Here is a 17,754-nt window from a genome sequence, read left to right on the forward strand (position 1 = left end):
CGGTTCTCAAACAGAATATTTCAATTTTCTTTCAGACATCAACTCAAATTGAATAGTGAAAATTAAACAAGTTTTAATGTTTCTATCTTCAGGGGGTGGGAGTCACGTGTTATTTTGTTCTGCTCAGTGTGGTTCTATCAATATCATCCTTACAGAAGATACACCTGTTTTATTCTGTGAAATTTCGGTCCATATAAACAAAATTAGGTCATAACCGGTAACCTACCGCGTGTGATAGGTGAGAATACTTGTGCAGTCATGCAAGAAAACACAGGACAAGAGAATTGTGTTTCCGTATCATGATATAGATAGATACTGTAATCTCAACACTATTTGAAATTAGTCTCTCGCTCGCTCCTGATCCAAGTAGAGCGAGCGAGAGATGAAGGCGTTGTCTTAGATAATGATAACTGTATATATTACAAACAATGTATGTATGAAGTCAACAGTTTAAATGTCAATTATTACAAGAAATGACAATATTATCAGGAGGATTTCATTCACTTATCAATTCAATGACCTATGCAAAAACAAAACTCTCAAAATACTCCATAATCTATCCAAATACCAATTAAATAGATTTAAGTTATAATATGATATAAAATAATAATGTTGATTGGTCTGATCCACATAAAAATAAACCAAAAATTGGTCATTGAACAAACAGAAATGAGCAGAAATCCCCTTAATCCTGCATTCTGGTTGTAGATAGTAAAATTCAAAACAAGCGAGTATTTAAAGTGTAACTTCACCCCCTGCTCTGCGCCTAAATCCACCCATGACATAATCTATAAAAATGCTTGAAAATAAGCAAGGGGCTGGGGCGTTAAAATGGGCCTGAGTTTACAGCTCAAAAAACCCATTGAAGGGTGCAGTTCCACTTCAGTCATTCTCACTGAAATGGTGTGCTGCAGCTTCAGATGAAGCATGACACGTAATGGGAAGGGTATACCTTACTCCGTGAGGGAGCATTTAGTGAGCATCACTGTACTACACTTGTGTAAACTGGTTCCTTATGAATTGGTATGTTCCAGGACAACCTCATCTCAAGACTTAAGCGACAAATACACCAGAGGATGACAGAGCTCCCTCCTTGATACAAATAATAAATTAAATGAAAGGTAAATAAATATGTCTTAGGACGTAACAAATAACAAGATGCAAAGGTAAACAAGACAGAAAATGCAGAAAATTACACGATTTGAATGTTTTTTTTTTTTTGTCTTTCACTTTAATATTGATTTATTTGTGAAAAGTGATCCTTCAATATCAAAATATTTAATTCTAATAAACACAATGCACTATGTGATCACTTGACCGATGTTCAGTGTAGCTCCTCACTGTTCAAAGGCACACACATATTCATATACAATGGTATAGTATTTCCTGTTAAAACGGATGGATACCATTACATTATGAAAGCAGACTAAATGGAGGAATGTGCACATACTCTGCATATTGTATTTAACAATAAAAAGGCCCAAAGCATAATACAAACAAGAGATCCTCATTCTCCGTCTATAGCAAACATTCAGTCATTGACCTTCATCTTAGTCACTCTTCAGGGCATAGTCAAACAAACACCAACATCTTAATCAGAGAGCCCAGGAACAGCGTTGAAGCTAAGGTATAATGTATATATATATGTATGTGTATATATATATATAATGCATAATCAGCAGGTTGCAGTGTGTGCATCCATGTATTAACTAGCTAACCCTCTGCATAACCCCATGATCTGTCTGGTGTTGACACTGTGAGAAGCTGCTCCAGAGTACAGGGCAGGACTGCGTCACACGCTCTTGGAGGTCAGGCATTGGTTCACCACCTCCAGGAGTTGGGCATTCTCCAGAGCGGCGGCTACTCTCTCTTTGTCAGCAAGTTGCTTGTTCACTGCAGAGAACAAGGGCAGAGAACAGGACTCAAATCATTTATACAATCTTTTAGGTGCAAATAAATAAAAAACTGAATCTCCACTGAAGTATTGAATGATCTGTTTGTATGTATGATACTATGCACAGATCCATTACCTGCTTCCTCTGAAGCATGTGCTCCAGGTGTGATGTGCACATCAATCTGTTCAAATAACAAGACAGATATCAAATTGAAACAAACATATTTATATATTATTTTTGCACAGGATAGTATACTACAGTCTCTCTCTCTAGATAGGTAGATAGCTATATACACACACACAAACAGTATACTATGGTGTACACCAAACATGCACATCTACACTCCTACAATCACCTATTTCAATGTTTGGAGGGGGATTTGAAAAATACATGTATTCAACATTTTGGTAATTTGTTTTCCACGTACTGTATAGTATAACACTCATTTCCCATAGCTTGGTTTGGCTTCCCCAGCATCTCCTTACCTTAAACCTGTCTGGCAGGGAGCGCAGGAGTTTCACCTTGATCGACAGGCCAATAAGGGTGGCCATACTGCAGTGGGGTATGGTAGGGGTGAACTCCACTGAGACTCCATTCTCCTGCTCATTGACCTTTTGCAAGACATCAGTGACATTAGCACATTTATTTTCCAGTTCAACAGGGCTCATTAAAATATCTGAAATATTATTTAACCTGTTAAGATTATTAATTTCATTCCTGGTAGGAACTGGAAAACTACATGACACAAGTATGTCCACGTATCTAACGAAGATCTGACGCTACTTTAGGCCCCAGGAAAAAGTTTCACCAACTTACATTCACTCGCACTTGTTCCACAACGTTCAATTCCTCGAGGCTTAAAGGGTGCTCTGGGTCATTAATATTTCTAATAAGATATGGGTCTCCTTAAGGAAAAATACTTCTTAGATATCGCAATGTTCGCTTATTTGCGTTTTAGTTAACCCAGCGTTATGCAAGCTAATCGGGTCGCTACTAGTCTGTCATAACATTACAATCTGTAAAAAATAGTTGTCTTCGAGAAATGTGCTTTATCTCTGAAGATATCGCATATATAAGTGTGTATAACATTAAACGTCACAAGCAAATGCTATGATACTGAAAGGATACCAAAGATTTCTCTGTCATCGATAGGATCAGTGATATCGTCGTCTTCATCAGTTGCTGTTAGCAAGCGTTCCCCTGATCGCTGAAAAATCAGGGGATTCGCGTTTTCCAAACTCGTTCCGCCTGCCATTCTGTTGGTTGCTGAAGAATAGATCAACTATTTTTACGTTATAAATTACTTTATTACAGCGAAGACCCTGCCTAGCAACCTTTTCAAAAACAATGTGCTCTGGATTGATCTAGTACAGAGGGTGGAAATTAGGTTAAGACTTCCGGCAATTCTACGGTAACTCGGATGATTCAAAAACCTTCTCTGAGTTTAGAAAGCATGAACAAATAAACAGAATTTACAAGTAAATAATGCAGACATTTGTAGATTTTGTAGCTATTCAATGTGACCTTATTGAATGCTACAAATTGATACATTAGGATAGATTATAATATGAAGTTAACGTGCGGGTGTGGATTATTGGGGGCTGATTTGTCCTACGAGTGACATTTGCATCACAGCGTTCATTTTTATCATTGCGCATGCGCATTAATCAAATGCTCTGCGGCTTCAGGCTAGCAAGCTAGTTTTAGTAACGGCTTCGGCTGGCACGATGTTTTCTGCTGTGGTTCGGCTCTCAGCCTCCGGAGTAAGGAGTTTAGCACGGACACGTCCTTGTTACACAGGTAAGGCACAATGCACCGTGCCAGTTTTTCTGATATTATAGGTGTAACGTTAATTAACATTCGCCTATTGCAAATGTGAAACAGAACTGCTGGCTAGCAAGCTAATTGTGCTAGCTACTTACTGGAAGGCTGACTGGTTCAAACGAGGTCAAGGAGAACTGTCATTATTATGATAGTTAGCTGGAGTTTCAGTTACTTGGATATGGCATGTTTAGTGGTTCGGCTATCATTATACCAGATTCTGAAAACGATACCTTGTGTTACCTGAGTTCAAGTCGATGACATTGTGCTTAACCGAGACTCCTTCAGGATTTTCCATCTATGACCTAGCCAGCTAGCCACCTAGCAAATATTTAGATCTAATGTTAACTTACGTTATCCTCGCCGTAGTCAGCAAGTGGCTACTTTAGCTAGCTAGCTAAGCGAGAGTAATAATAGTCGCGTAAACATGAAAGGGTTTTATGTGGGTAAGGTTAGTTATTGACGAGTTCTCGCCTCGTCCTTATGATGTATCTGGTCTCACCCAGCTGTAGCATAGCTGTCCCACAATTCTCACCTATAAGTTAGCTGCTAATGATATCATGGTGGTTTGACTAGCTAAGTTCGCTATCGCCAATACTTTCCTTTTTTCCAGTGGTCAGTTATTTGAGATGCTATTGCAATAGTGGTGGCAATGTATTTACAAAATGTAAACTCCGTTGTCTAGACAGAAATGGAGTCATGCCCTTGTGATGACCGATGTTAGTCTCTGGGACTAACGCGATGGCGTTCAAAGTCAGCGCCTCAGGAACGTTAGGTTGCGCTTACGCCATTTACGCAGCTGATATTTTGCCGTATAGTTGCAGTTATTTCATCGGTATTTAACAGGTGATGTGTAACCCGTTCGTGGAATTGCCCTATTTTACACAAGTCTGAATAGTGGCACGTTTGCCAGCTATTATTAGATCCAGAGTGGAATTTGGTGTCATAGATAGAAAAATGGATCGATGGATACTTTATTTTTCCTGAGGGAAATTTTAGGTTACCCAGTAGCGTATACAACTAAGAGACAACATACATAAATCACATACACATAGGGAGAACATGTTCACAAGGAGTGGGGTGGTAACAGATACAAGAATGGGTCTGGCCCTATGGTACAATATGCATTGATTGTGACAGTGTAGATGCCCAGGAGAAAAGTGTTATTGTGCAGCTTATAGTGCAAAAAGATAGCGTTCTTGTTCTTGTGGAATGCACAACATACAGCGGGTGATGTAGCAGGCTTTGTCAGGGACATAATTAAGATGTCAGAGCTGCAGATCACACACCTGTCATAGGTCCTGGTTACATTGTAGTATGTGCAGAGGCAAATAGTGAATAATTGGCTTCTTGCCCAGATCTGTCTAATTTAGCAACCATAGGAGTTCAACCCCTCAAGCTGCCTTTAGCTGGTATACTGCTCAGCTCTGGAACCAACTTCCTGATTCCTGATGATCAAAAGTGTTCCAACTGTAGCCAGTTTCAAATCTAGATTTTAAGTCTCAACTGTTCTCAGATTTAACTGATTTAAATGCAATCTACTTTTCATTTATTTACTTTTTCATATATTCTGTCTCTATGTCCTATATAACTCAGTGTTTCCCCTACCGTTATATTAGGGGGGCGCCCCGCCCCCCCAACGGCACCCCCCGCCCCCCCCTGGAAGGTCAAGTTAATTTTGTTCAATTTTATTTTCTATAAAGCGCCAAATCACAACGGAAGTAATTTAAGGTTACTTTTCCTATAGAACAGGTCTATAGCTTGTTCTTTTATTAAACAAAATAAATAGCCTTATGTTATTTATCTTATTTACACGACGGCATGTAATTTCTGTCTCTACATGGTCGCGCGTTTACAATTCTCTGCTCTCTGTATCGCGCATGGCAGAGTTCCGCCGCGATGCGCACAAACACACAGACACGTGCGCGCACACACAGGTGAGCACGCTCCCACCAGCGGACAGAATTGGGCTTAAGAACCAGTGCACAGCTACGGACACTTTTAAGCTTTAAAAAACTAATATCCAGGCGTTCATGAATCCGGCAGAGATCTTTTCCTCGGTAGGGTCGACAATGAGGCCCAATGAGAATGGCTACAACAGACGTGGAAACAGAACGTACGTACAGAATGTCCGCACCGAAAATTCAGAAATAGATCTGGCTTCCATTTTTTATCTTTTTCCGTGAGTTGTGCGTGGCCCTTTTTACATAGAGTCTGCTAATAAATCTATGAAATGTAACGAAAATTATTTATTTTGCTGTGAATAATGAAGGAAGCAATAAATCCGATTATTTGCCAAACCCTCAAGACCTGTTGCCATGGAGATTTAACGTTACTTTCTGTTTGAAGATAAGGTAGCAGCTAGTGTTGAAGAATGGATGACTTGAAATTGGACGACTTTAAATTAATATATGAAATTGAACATCAACACCTATACGGATAAAATAAATAAACAAGGATAGCAAAACAGATTGATAAGCAATGAGAACGGCAGAAACACAGGCAGGACGTCAGATGACGAGACAGATCATAGTGACACAGGCTGGTTTTTTTTTTTTAATTTTCGTCATATGAAGGCTGAGACATTCATAACATCTTATTCAGTCGTACTGGTCCTTTTGTAATGCCAACATGTGCACTTCGTTGTGGATAAGTAAAGCCTATTTTGCTAAATTTTTGTAGTCCTGGTAATCTTTTGTTTGGCATATTGGTGAGGTTATTAAGAGGACCATTTCTCAATCGTTTTGTTCTTGATGAATTAATGTTTGTTTAATAATCAATTATTTTTCAACAAATAACTCAATTATAATTACAAAGAGGACAATTCATAACTTTTTATCGCAACTTTCACTTGTTTCGCCAATTTCATTGCAACAAAAACCTAAAAATAAAAACTTTCATCGCAACTTTTTGGAAAAGCTCCTGCAAAATCAGGAATTTTAGGCCGCAAATATCTTAAAAAATGTTCTTCCAGAAGCCCAGAAAGATACACCACTGCAGCGACAAAAGCTGCACACTTTGTGGATAATTTTCATAAAAAGACATGTTCCGATGTTTAGTTGTTATATTGACTGCTGTCATTAAAAGAAACACATGAACACCATGATTCCTTTAAGCGTTTGTGTCGGTGGCCACGCCGCGCCGCGTGCACCGTGCCGCAGCCCCCCCCCCCCCCCCAAAGCTGTAAACCTAGGGGAAACACTGTAACTGTTATAATGCACTTTAGTAGTAGACCTCTAGTCACTCCTAACAGGGTAGTGAAGTCTCTCGCTCACAGTTTATCTCTATGGGATACTGATTCTTGGTTCTCTAGTCAGTGGTTTGAAAGAGATACAGTCGGGGCTACTTCGCAATGTTTTTATTTTATTTGATGGACTTTGGATGTTCCTTTTGCTCTTATTTATGTAAAGCACATTACATTGCCTCTGTGTATGAATTGGTTATATGTCAATAAACTTGCCCTGCTTTGCCTCACACAATGCATTGTCTCAGAATGCAAAATAATTGCCTGATGGCTCTGAATTCACATGAAACAGGAATTTTATTTTGTGATTAAATCAATATTGAGTTCATTTCATTCAATTGTGCTTTTATATCATTGTCAGTTTTCCATTGGTGTAACTCCCAGCAACTTTAGTAGTAAACTGTCACTGTAACTATAATCTCTCTTCTTTGCAGCACCTCTCGCGTCACGATGCTACTCCCATGGTAAGGCGGAGACAGATGAGGAGTTTGATGCCCGCTGGATCACCTATTTTAATAAACCAGACATTGATGCCTGGGAACTCAAAAAAGGTAAGGGATTATATTAGTTTGCCTGGTGCCAACAACTACTCCAACCTATGACTTTGTTCACGATATGTGCTGGTGAATCTAGAGACTGCTGCTGTTTGCGTTATACCTTTAGCTTAGTCTGGCTTCTGGATGCAAACTGAGTTCATGTTTTTTATATATATATACGTGTCTGAGAAACCTTCAAGTCTAGATTTTCATGGTCATTTTTGCCATAAGGAGTCATTGAGTGTTGAGTTGTTGGCTTAGGATACATCGTATAGCATGGTGTTTTAAAATATATCGATGTTAGAATTTAGTGTGGTTTGTCTGATCCACATCACCCATGTCATCTACTGTGTTGATAGTCCATCCTTAATTAGCCATTGGCAAGCACAGGTATTAACCACTGGATCTGCCTCTGCTTCCAGGCATGAACACCCTGATTGGGTACGACCTGGTCCCCGAGCCCAAGATTCTGGACTCGGCACTAAGAGCCTGCCGGAGGCTCAACGACCTCGCCAGCGCCATCCGCATCCTGGAGGCAGTCAAGGTCAGTAGGTCATGTCCTCATGCCTCGTCTCATATGAGGCTTATATTTTAGGTGTACTTTTGCCTGCAATATTGATGCATTTGCTTTTGCTGTATGAACTATTCAGAAGTCCTGTCTGCTGCTGGTGGCTTATTGCTTTTTACGATAATGTTAGACAAGCTGTAGGCTTTTTGAAAATAGTTTAAAGTAAATGCACATATTGTTTGTATTTATTATAGCAGTCATTCAATTCTAGTATATAACACTCGTAAATGTCATATTTTGAGCACTTATATAAAGTAACAAAAACAGCATACAAAAGCTAATTGGCAAATGAGTCGCCAGAGTTTAATTTCCACAAGTTATCTGCTCTTAAAGACACTCAGGTCGGTCCCCTTTTGCGTCCAAGACAAGCTTATCCTTTAGGCTTTATCTCCCTGGCTATTTTCAGAACGTCAGCAGGTCAAGCGTCTATAAACCTGCTATGGCTTTTGTATTGATTGAAGTAAGAATGGAAGGCATGATGATCGTGTACATTTCATGGTATATGATAACTTTCTCCAGTCTCACTTTTAAAAAGGTAATGATGAATTGACACCTTCATATTTTTTCCCCTGTTTCTTCAGGACAAATCGGGCCCCCATAAAGGGATCTACCCCTACTTGATCCAGGAGCTGAACCCTACACTGAAGGAGCTTGGCATCTCCACACCGGAGGAGCTCGGCATGGATCACGTCTAGTCATCCACATTTTTTGGTGAGTTGTCACAATGGATATGTCTGTACTTAGCCTGATTAGCAGTATGACTCTTTTTACATTCAAGACTCCCTCAAAGACTTCTGGGCTTTAGCTTGAAATTTCAAATTTGAGTTAGACTTGTGACTGTCTCTGACATTAAAGAACACTTTAGGGGGGTGGGTAAACTCTTGTGAATGATGACACTCGATCAGCAAATGAAAATGAGACCCATTTCGTGACGTGGATATGTACCAAATGGTCATAGATACATCATCGGTTCAGGATCATTTAACGTGGCATGCCACTTTCAACCCAGAAATGTGAATTTATCAAATACAAAAATGGGAATTTTACCAATATTAGCCCAGCATTGATGTGTTTCATCACAGTTTAGTCATCATTTACTTTACAGCAATAATATTTCTTTACAGGTCTTGTGAAGTGTCCAACAAGGTCAAATACTGCATTTGAAGACTCTGCCTTCTATTTTTTTTTGGGATGTTAAAAACTTAATATCTCATCTCTGTCCTGTTGTGTATAAAGCTTTTGGTCCTAATAAACAGAGCAATATCCACATTTTTGTGTTGTCTGTTATTGGCAAGATGAATATTTAGCATATGCATCTTATGTCTTCACTTTGTGCAGTCTGATTCTCACAAATGTATGAACTTTCACAACCGTAGTATGGTGATCTCATCCTGAGCAAAATGTTGAATTAGAATGTCGTGCCTTCGTTTGCGCAATTGAACTCCATTCCAAAATCAAAGGTTCATGCTCAGAACAGTAATAATGAGTCATCTTGTATTATTGTTTAAAGAAAGATTATTCAAAATGTATTGACCATTCCTTTACTTTGCCGATACTCTGCTCACTCATATTACCCTTCAGCGAGCCTATGCATGAATTTAAGAACCGGCTTATATTTTGAATGTCATCTCCATGCAGTTGGACCCGAGAATATGTTTTAAAATTCCCAGATGGCATGTATATATTGGTCATCTGGTGGATTTTAGTTTGCACCCCCAACTGGTGGTGTGTCACTTCTCCTCTGCTCTCATTCAGTTTTAACTGGGCGTGGATATTAAGAAAATAAACTTTTATCCCTGGAATTTCTAACTCCTCCTTGGATATTTAAAATATGAGTTGCTAAACAAAAGGAGCTCATGGCAGGCTATTCGAAGGCTCTCAAGGTGAAAAAGGACTTGGTCAATTAAAAACTAATGTTACGCATTGGTAACATACATCAACATTTTAAGGGTTGGTGAAAATGACTGAAGAAGTATAAATGAGTAAAACATTTTGAAAGAGAGTGGCATGACGGTGGGCCGTCAATGGTCCGCTGGCCTTTTGCTATCAAGTTTAACGTTTCTGGTTTAAAGGTACAGTATGTAGTTTTTGGTGGTGGTCATACCAGCTGAATACCTTTCTATTACATGTGTGAGTACCTGTGGTGGCTGTCAAATACCAAAAATGCAAAGCCAGTGTTTTGATTTGTCCGTTCTGGGCTACTGTAGAAACATGGCGGACTCCGTGTTTTATTCTCAGTAAGTAATAGTTACTATTACTTCTCATTCACAAACAAACATTAAACTGCCCTGCTGTCAGTAAGTTCACGTTTTGATGAAAATCTGTCTTTCACAAAAAACAAAAAAACAACTCATATTCTACCGGAAACGGAAGCTGCCACCTAGCGTGATCATGGAAGCTTGGTAGCAACCATAGACATCTGTCTAGTATCAACAACCTTCTGCTGAAAGAAAGTGCTGATATGGGTGTTGGTCTTAACTAAGGCAGGCTGTCTCAGAAATTCCCATGACAAAATGTAAAGCAGGTTTATTTTTGTGATTCTGACTCCACAACATGAATGACATTATGGAAGAACAAGAAAGGGACACTCTTCTGGCCGTCCCCGAGTCTCAAGTTATGCCTGTAAGTAACCTATCGTTAGCTAAATAATACAATGCTAGCGATAGCACAGGAGACCGTTTAGAAATGCTCTGCTAGCACGTTAGCTGCAGCTAACAAGACAAAACAGTTGTTGGTGCTGCCGCCCCCAATTAATTGAGAGTTAACAGGGACTGATTGGTCGATGTCTTGTAAACCCACTGTTTCTTTCACATGTGGTAGTACTAGTTAAATGCTCCAAAGCTGTAGCCAGCTAACACCAGGCCTATTTATCTTTATATCAAGAGAGCAGTGATTCACAAGGTTGAGCGAGATTCAGACATGGTTGTCTTTACCATTAACGTTAGCCTGCTTACTGGCTCTGTCAATAAATGCCTCTGCTGAATTTCCCCTTGATCATGTAACGTTTGTGTATTATCCACCTTTCGGAGACTAGTTAGGTAACGTGGTCTTGGGAGTGTTAGAACCAAACTTCTCTCAACTAACGTTAGCACACTAGTAACCTAACGTCAGTGTTCATTCTAGAATAATGTAAGATAACTTTAACGTTATCTGGATCTCCACAGACAAATTAATAAAAAGGTAATGCTAGTTAGCTGTATCAACATATATCCCCTGGGTATTGTGCTATGACTCAGACCAAAATAATTTTATCTTGTGCGAATATTGTCAAGAAATGTTAGGAATGCTTGACTTTTCCTGGTTTAGGGCGAGGGCTGATTGATTGACAATATGCGTCTGTCTTGTGACCTGTAAAACAGTGTTATTGATTGTGAACCCTAAACACAGACACACTGTCGTGCTTGCAGATTGTGCATGTTATCATCTCTGATAATCTCTATTTGACGGAATGAAGTCAGTCTGGTTGGAGCTGCGGTTTTTGCATGGGAAAACACCCGTATATTTCACAACATGTCATGCAGTGATAATAGCGCACCTTGCATTTGTTTCCAATGTGCTTCTTTTATTCAACTCCAAAATAGTGAGATCATGCGTGATTGGTGGGCTGTGGTTATTTTGTATTAAGTTTGTTAAAGTAGTTAACAGAGTAAGGGTTTTGTTTCAGTTTTTTTTAAGTGCAACAACTCAAAGTATATAAACCAGAATATCCAAATAATACCAGTTAGAAAACTCAGCTGTAGATCTACTACACGGCAGGTTGTCTGAATTATTAGGTCTAGCCTTCTGTGAGCGATATTAATCCAATGGTTGTGCTCGTTAGATGGTCATCTATGAAAACTGATGACTGACATACAACATTTGCATGTTAATCACTCTATGCCATGGCCAGTCCGGCTCCAACAGATCTGCTCATCTTCAGAGTTACGTTGCTCCTCCGATTAAACCCTTCTGAAGAAGCCATCAGTAGACTAGTATTTGCCTGCGTAGTATTTGTATACAAAAGCCATGTGTGTTTGATACAGGCGGTGACTGAATTGGGGAAGGGTAGTTGGATAATCATTAGTAGATTTAGACACCCCTTTCTTAGAATATAGTTTGTGGGCATTGATTAGGGATATACATCACTGAACGAGTACACAAGAGAAGCAGGAAGAGACAGACATGACATGGATTCAGCGTCCGCATACCTCAAACACCAAGTCCTCGGGACTTGGCAGGGACAGAAGCAGTTGTTTGGTTGCCTTGCAACCAAAACAAGGGTTCTCGATTCAAGGCCTCCCTGGCTTGTATTCAAAGTGTACTTGAGCAAAACACTCTATCCACAACCTCTCTAAACAGTTTGGTTGACTGGTTGATGTGTGATTCTGTGTGCAAAAGGATAAAGGGTCGTTAAGAGTAAATTAAATTGGATTAAGTAAATCTCTCTCTCACACATGTGTCACATGTCACATGTGTACGCACACACACACACGCACGCACACACACACACACACTAACATGTTTCTCCCTGGCTCTCCTAGGACACAGGCAACAGTAGACCCAAAGCTCCAGAGGTGGGGATCCGGCCGGTAGAGAAGAGAGGCCCCTACATCATGTCCAAAGCCCCTGCCATCCACATGAAACTGCGTGAGTGAGTTGTGTGTCATTTGTGAGAGTCAGAGAAACTCCCCAAACTCTGCCCTGTCAGTCTAAATGGCAACTCCAAATCAGATGTCTTTCAGACATCCCACAGAACAGCACAGTGTTTGTCTGGAGCATCGTCTTAAATGCTAGTTGGCGTCGAAATATCTGACCGTGACATTTTTGTGATTTTTTTTCATTTTTTTTTTCAGTCTGAAAGTATTTTTGACATTGGTAACGCATGACCTAATCAATACAGTTATCAATATTAATTTACAATGCATACCCTTGAAGTATTCAAATTTGCAAGGAAAAAATGTTTATTTTGTAATTCTTTCCCATGCTCGTGTGTGTGTGTGTGTGTGTGTGTGTGTAGAGAAGCACAGAGAGCTGGCACGTAAAGCCCTAAAGAAGAAAGGCTTCCCCTCTTCAGGACCGATCCTGCAGCAGCCCAGACATGGAGGCAAAAAGTAAGCAGTGATCCCCACAACAAGCAGCATTAAAGAGTGTGTGTGTGTGTGTGTGTGTGTGTGTGTGTGTGTGTGTGTGTGTGTGTGTGTGTGTGTGTGTGTGCAGTAAGCAGTAAGCAGTAAGCAGTGATCCCCCACAACAAGCACAATTAATGAGTGTGTGTGTGTGTGTGTGTGTGCAGTAAGCATTGATCCCCACAACAAGCAGCATTAATGTGTGTGTGTGTGTGTGTGTGTGTGTGTGTGTGTGTGTGTGTGTGTGTGTGTGTGCAGTAAGCAGTGATCCCCACAACACAACAAGCACCATTAATGAGTGTGTGTGTGTGTGTGTGTGTGTGTGCAGTAAGCAGTGATCCCCACAACACAACAAGCACCATTAATGAGTGTGTGTGTGTGTGTGTGTGTGTGTGTGTGTGTGTGTGTGTGTGTGTGTGTGTGTGTGTGCAGTAAGCAGTGATCCCCACAACAAGCAGCATTAAAGAGTGTGTGTGTGTGTGTGTGTGTGTGTGTGCAGTAAGCAGTGATCCCCACAACACAACAAGCAGCATTCATGAGTGTGTGTGTGTGTGTGTGTGTGTGCAGTAAGCAGTGATCCCCACAACACAACAAGCAGCATTAATGAGTGTGTGTGTGTGTGTGTGTGTGCAGTAAGCAGTGATGCCCACAACACAACAAGCAGCATTAAAGAGTGTGTGTGTGTGCAGTAAGCAGTGATCCCCACAACACAACAAGCCGCATTAATGAGTGTGTGTGTGTGTGTGTGTGTGTGTGTGCAGTAAGCAGTGATCCCCACAACAAGCAGCATTAAAGAGTGTGTGTGTGTGTGTGTGTGTGTGTGTGTGTGTGTGTGTGTGTGTGTGTGTGTGTGTGTGTGCAGTAAGCAGTGATCCCCACAACAAGCAGCATTAATGAGTGTGTGTGTGCAGTAAGCAGCGATCCCCACAACAAGCAGCATTAATGAGTGTGTGTGTGCAGTAAGCAGCGATCCCCACAACACAACAAGCAGCATTAATGAGTGCGTGTGTGTGCAGTAAGCAGCGATCCCCCACAACAAGCAGCATTAATGAGTGTGTGTGTGTGTGTGTGTGTGTGTGTGTGTGTGTGTGTGTGTGTGTGTGTGTGTGTGTGTGTGTGTGTGTGTGTGTGTGTGTGTGTGTGTGTGTGTGTGCAGTAAGCGGTGATCCCCACAACACAACAAGCATCATTAATGAGTGTGTGTGTGTGTGTGTGTGTGTGTGTGTGTGCAGTAAGCAGTGATCCCCACTAGGGATGGGCATAATTAATCGACGATCGATTAATTGATCATTAAGAATTTCCTCGATGAAATTATTTTTTCATCGATTAAAACTAATGCATGTTCTGTTGCGTAGTGTGCGTGTAATTTATTTATTTTAGGGCTGTCAAAGTTAATGCGTTATTCTATGAGATTATTGTGGCGGAGAATAATGCAATCAAATATTTGAACGCAGTTAACGCAACTTTGTTTACTTCCGGTGCGCGTTGACCCGTGGCACGAAACCGCCCCTTGTCTGCAGTCAGTTAGATAGAAGAGACCGAGACGGTAGTTGAAGATGGAGAGAGCTGAGGGATTGTTGGGCGGAAAGTTTCTGTTTAAGAGGCAAAATGACAGAACAATCGACAAAACTAAAGTTGTATGTAGCATTTGTCAAGCTGAATGTAGCTATCACAGAAGCAGCTCATCTTTAAGTTATCACCTTAATGCAAAGCACCCGACAGAAAGCAGTCCCAGGTTAGATGGTCGCCAACCCACACTCCACGACTTCTCTAGGAAATTAACTAGACCAGTCCGTGAAAAGGTTACCAACGCTGTAGCAGTTTAGGTTGCGGGTGACTGTCGGCCCATCAACATAGTTGAAGACGGTGGGCTGACTGAGGTGATTCGAATTGCTTCAGCGGACAATTCTTACGATTTACCGTCGAGGGGCACCATTGTGTCTCGCATACATTCCTTGGCTGATGGCGAGAGAGCACGAACAAAATACAATTAAACAACAGTGTCTAAAATAATGAATGAAGTGATTACTCGTTAATTTATAAGATTTAGTCTTTGAAAGAAAACAAACTTTTAATCACGATGAATCTAGATGAATGAATTTCAAAATGTGAGATTAATTAGTTAGAGAGAAAAAAAAACGAAGGTCAGTTGTGTTTATGAGCACCGGCTTCTAGCTGTCGGCTCCGCTGCTTAAGAGTACAGCAGCGCATATTTTCAAGTGTAACCATTGAACGGATCCCGTTTAACTGCCACAAGAGTTGTCCATCTTGTAAGTTTAACTGCCACAAGAGTTGTTCATCTTGTAATAAATATCTCAATGAGGAAACACGCTGTGTTTTTTCTATTTTCACTGCATTTTAATATAGCCTATAAATAGTGAATTTTAATATAAAAATATTAATGATTAATCGAAAATCAATCGTTAATTCTCCCGACGATCGATTAAGACAATTTAATCGAATGCCCATCCCTAATCCCCACAACAAGCTGTGATAGCTGTGAGTGTGTGTGTGTGTGTGTGTGTGTGTGTGTGTGTGTGTGTGTGTGTGTGTGTGTGTGTGTGTGTGTGTGTGTGCAGTAAGCAGTGATCCCCACAACAAGCTGTGAGGGTGATAACAATCAGCTGTGTTGTTCTCTTCCAACGGAATTGGCTTCCAACCAATCTATTTGGTAGATTTAGTTTCTGTATAAACAATACTTAATCTCTGGATCTTAACCGTTTGTGTGCTGTTTTGAATGTGTATTACACTACACTGGATTATTATATTCTGTTTGTGTTTTACAGTGAAGACTCATCAGGGTTTGATGATGTTGTTGTTGTTGTTGTTGTTGTTGTTGTCTTTTGTCCATAGAAGTGTCAAGTTCAACAAAGGCTACGCTGCCCTGAGCCAGAGTGCAGACGAGACCCTGGTGTCTTTGGACTCCGACAGGTGCGTACGCTGAGTGCAGAGTGCAGACGAGACCCTGGTGTCTTTGGACTCCGACAGGTGCGTACGCTGAGTGCAGACGAGACCCTGGTGTCTTTGGACTCCGACAGGTGCGCCGCTCATGACAGCCACTGAGACTCCAGTATGGTTCACCATGGACACTCATCAAGGCTCTATGGGCAAACGCAGCAGCCTTACTGAATGATTTAATCCTCCATATTCAGTAATCCTCCATATCTGCTGTTCAGTAATCTTCTTCACATTAAAAAACTAGCGTCTATGCTGCGGTAGAACTCCTCTCATAACATGTGACATGTGGTTCTCGACATAGTCGCTCATTTCCTCTCGAGCGCAAAAGGTGTCATTTGAAGTGTCATCCACAGGACCGCTTTGGGGGGGGTGTAGTGAGGCCAGTCACGCAGTCTCTTCCCAGTGCTAAACTAAACTTGTCCTGTGTCAGTCACCCAGTCCCTTCCCAGTGCTTAACTAAACTTGTCCTGTGTCAGTCACCCAGTCCCTTCCCAGTGCTTAACTAAACTTGTCTTGTGTCTGCTTGCAGTGATGTGGAGTTGGAGTCCTCTGGATATTCTTCTGCCGAGGTGAGTCTATGGAGGAAGAGGAATTACCATCACAATGCACCACACTAAAGTTTCACCATGTCTCGCCATGGTGGCGCTGTTTTACACTGCTATTCAGTGCAATTACTGTGTAGTCTCAATACGGCATGATGCCATTGACCCATTGTGTGAGCGAGTCCGTCCCCGCTCTGGGGCTCCAGGACAATAGATTATGACGTACACAGATGCTTTAGTGCCGTCCAGTTTAGAGCCGTTGCTGTGGTCAGCAGGGCTTTATTCAGATGGTCAGGATCTTCACATCAGGGTGAAAGACTGTTCCAAGGACACGTCTGCTAGTCTTAGTTTTTGTTCATTTGTCTGTACATATTTATGATCTTTCCTTATCTCTTTCTTCCTCTCCCTTCCTTCCTTTCTCTCGCTGTCTCCCTCTCCCTCTCCCACTCACACACACACACACACACACACACACACACACACACACACACACACACACACACACACACACACACACACACACACATTGCCCCTCCTCCTCTCTCTCAGGTACACCCCGACCTGAATCGGCAGCTTCTGAAGGACGGCTACCACCTGGACGAGATGCCAGACGACGAGGACCTGGACCTCATCCCGCCCAAGCCCATGGGCTCCTCCGTGTGCTGCTGTGCGGACGCCCCTTCCTGCTCCATGCAGTGACCGTACCTCAGGCCCACCCTGTTCACCTTTGACCTCTGTGGCGCAGTTCGCTACGACACCACCACAGACCTTAGGGCCACCCGTGGTGCAGGGGGGCCGCATTCGACCAGCTGTCAACAGCACGAGCCCCCTTTCTCCAGCACCATAGGTGGCATGGCTCTCCTCCTGCCGTCTGTTCACTCAGTGTCTCTCTTATTAAGGTCACTGAGTCACTGCACTGCAGTGGACAGGAGCATTGATGTTAATGTGACACAGGGCACCCAAAACATGAGGGGGTGGGAGCTTTTTTTTACCTTATGTTTTTTTAAGTATTACTATTCTTTTAAGATGCAGTGAAAACCAAGCCGTGTGTGTGTGTGTGTGTGTGTGTGTGTGTGTGTGTGTGT

At 41.5% G+C, this 17,754-nt stretch overlaps 3 protein-coding genes across 3 annotated transcripts; 2 read left to right on the forward strand and 1 right to left on the reverse strand.

Moving 5' to 3' along the window:
• Window positions 1-1,208: 1,208 nt before the first annotated feature.
• Window positions 1,209-4,029, reverse strand: ciao2b (cytosolic iron-sulfur assembly component 2B). The gene is made up of 6 exons (XM_031568745.1): window positions 3,960-4,029; window positions 3,024-3,161; window positions 2,712-2,797; window positions 2,381-2,506; window positions 2,031-2,076; window positions 1,209-1,893 (listed from the first exon to the last, which is right to left on the reverse strand). The coding sequence occupies exons 1-6, from the start codon at window positions 4,012-4,014 to the stop codon at window positions 1,793-1,795; spliced, it is 552 nt and encodes a 183-aa protein (XP_031424605.1). The 5' UTR covers window positions 4,015-4,029; the 3' UTR covers window positions 1,209-1,792.
• LOC105912624 (cytochrome c oxidase subunit 5A, mitochondrial-like) lies at window positions 3,542-9,333 on the forward strand. Its single transcript, XM_012841611.3, has 5 exons — window positions 3,542-3,695; window positions 7,395-7,511; window positions 7,919-8,040; window positions 8,646-8,775; window positions 9,189-9,333. The coding sequence occupies exons 1-4, from the start codon at window positions 3,623-3,625 to the stop codon at window positions 8,757-8,759; spliced, it is 426 nt and encodes a 141-aa protein (XP_012697065.1). The 5' UTR covers window positions 3,542-3,622; the 3' UTR covers window positions 8,760-8,775; window positions 9,189-9,333.
• Window positions 9,334-10,444: 1,111 nt separating this feature from the next.
• On the forward strand, window positions 10,445-17,754 carry fam219b (family with sequence similarity 219 member B). Its single transcript, XM_012841609.3, has 6 exons — window positions 10,445-10,686; window positions 12,585-12,690; window positions 13,061-13,154; window positions 16,023-16,100; window positions 16,657-16,696; window positions 17,219-17,754. The coding sequence occupies exons 1-6, from the start codon at window positions 10,618-10,620 to the stop codon at window positions 17,366-17,368; spliced, it is 537 nt and encodes a 178-aa protein (XP_012697063.2). The 5' UTR covers window positions 10,445-10,617; the 3' UTR covers window positions 17,369-17,754.

Source organism: Clupea harengus, chromosome 6, assembly GCF_900700415.2.
Source record: "Clupea harengus chromosome 6, Ch_v2.0.2, whole genome shotgun sequence".
Taxonomy (NCBI): domain Eukaryota; kingdom Metazoa; phylum Chordata; class Actinopteri; order Clupeiformes; family Clupeidae; genus Clupea; species Clupea harengus.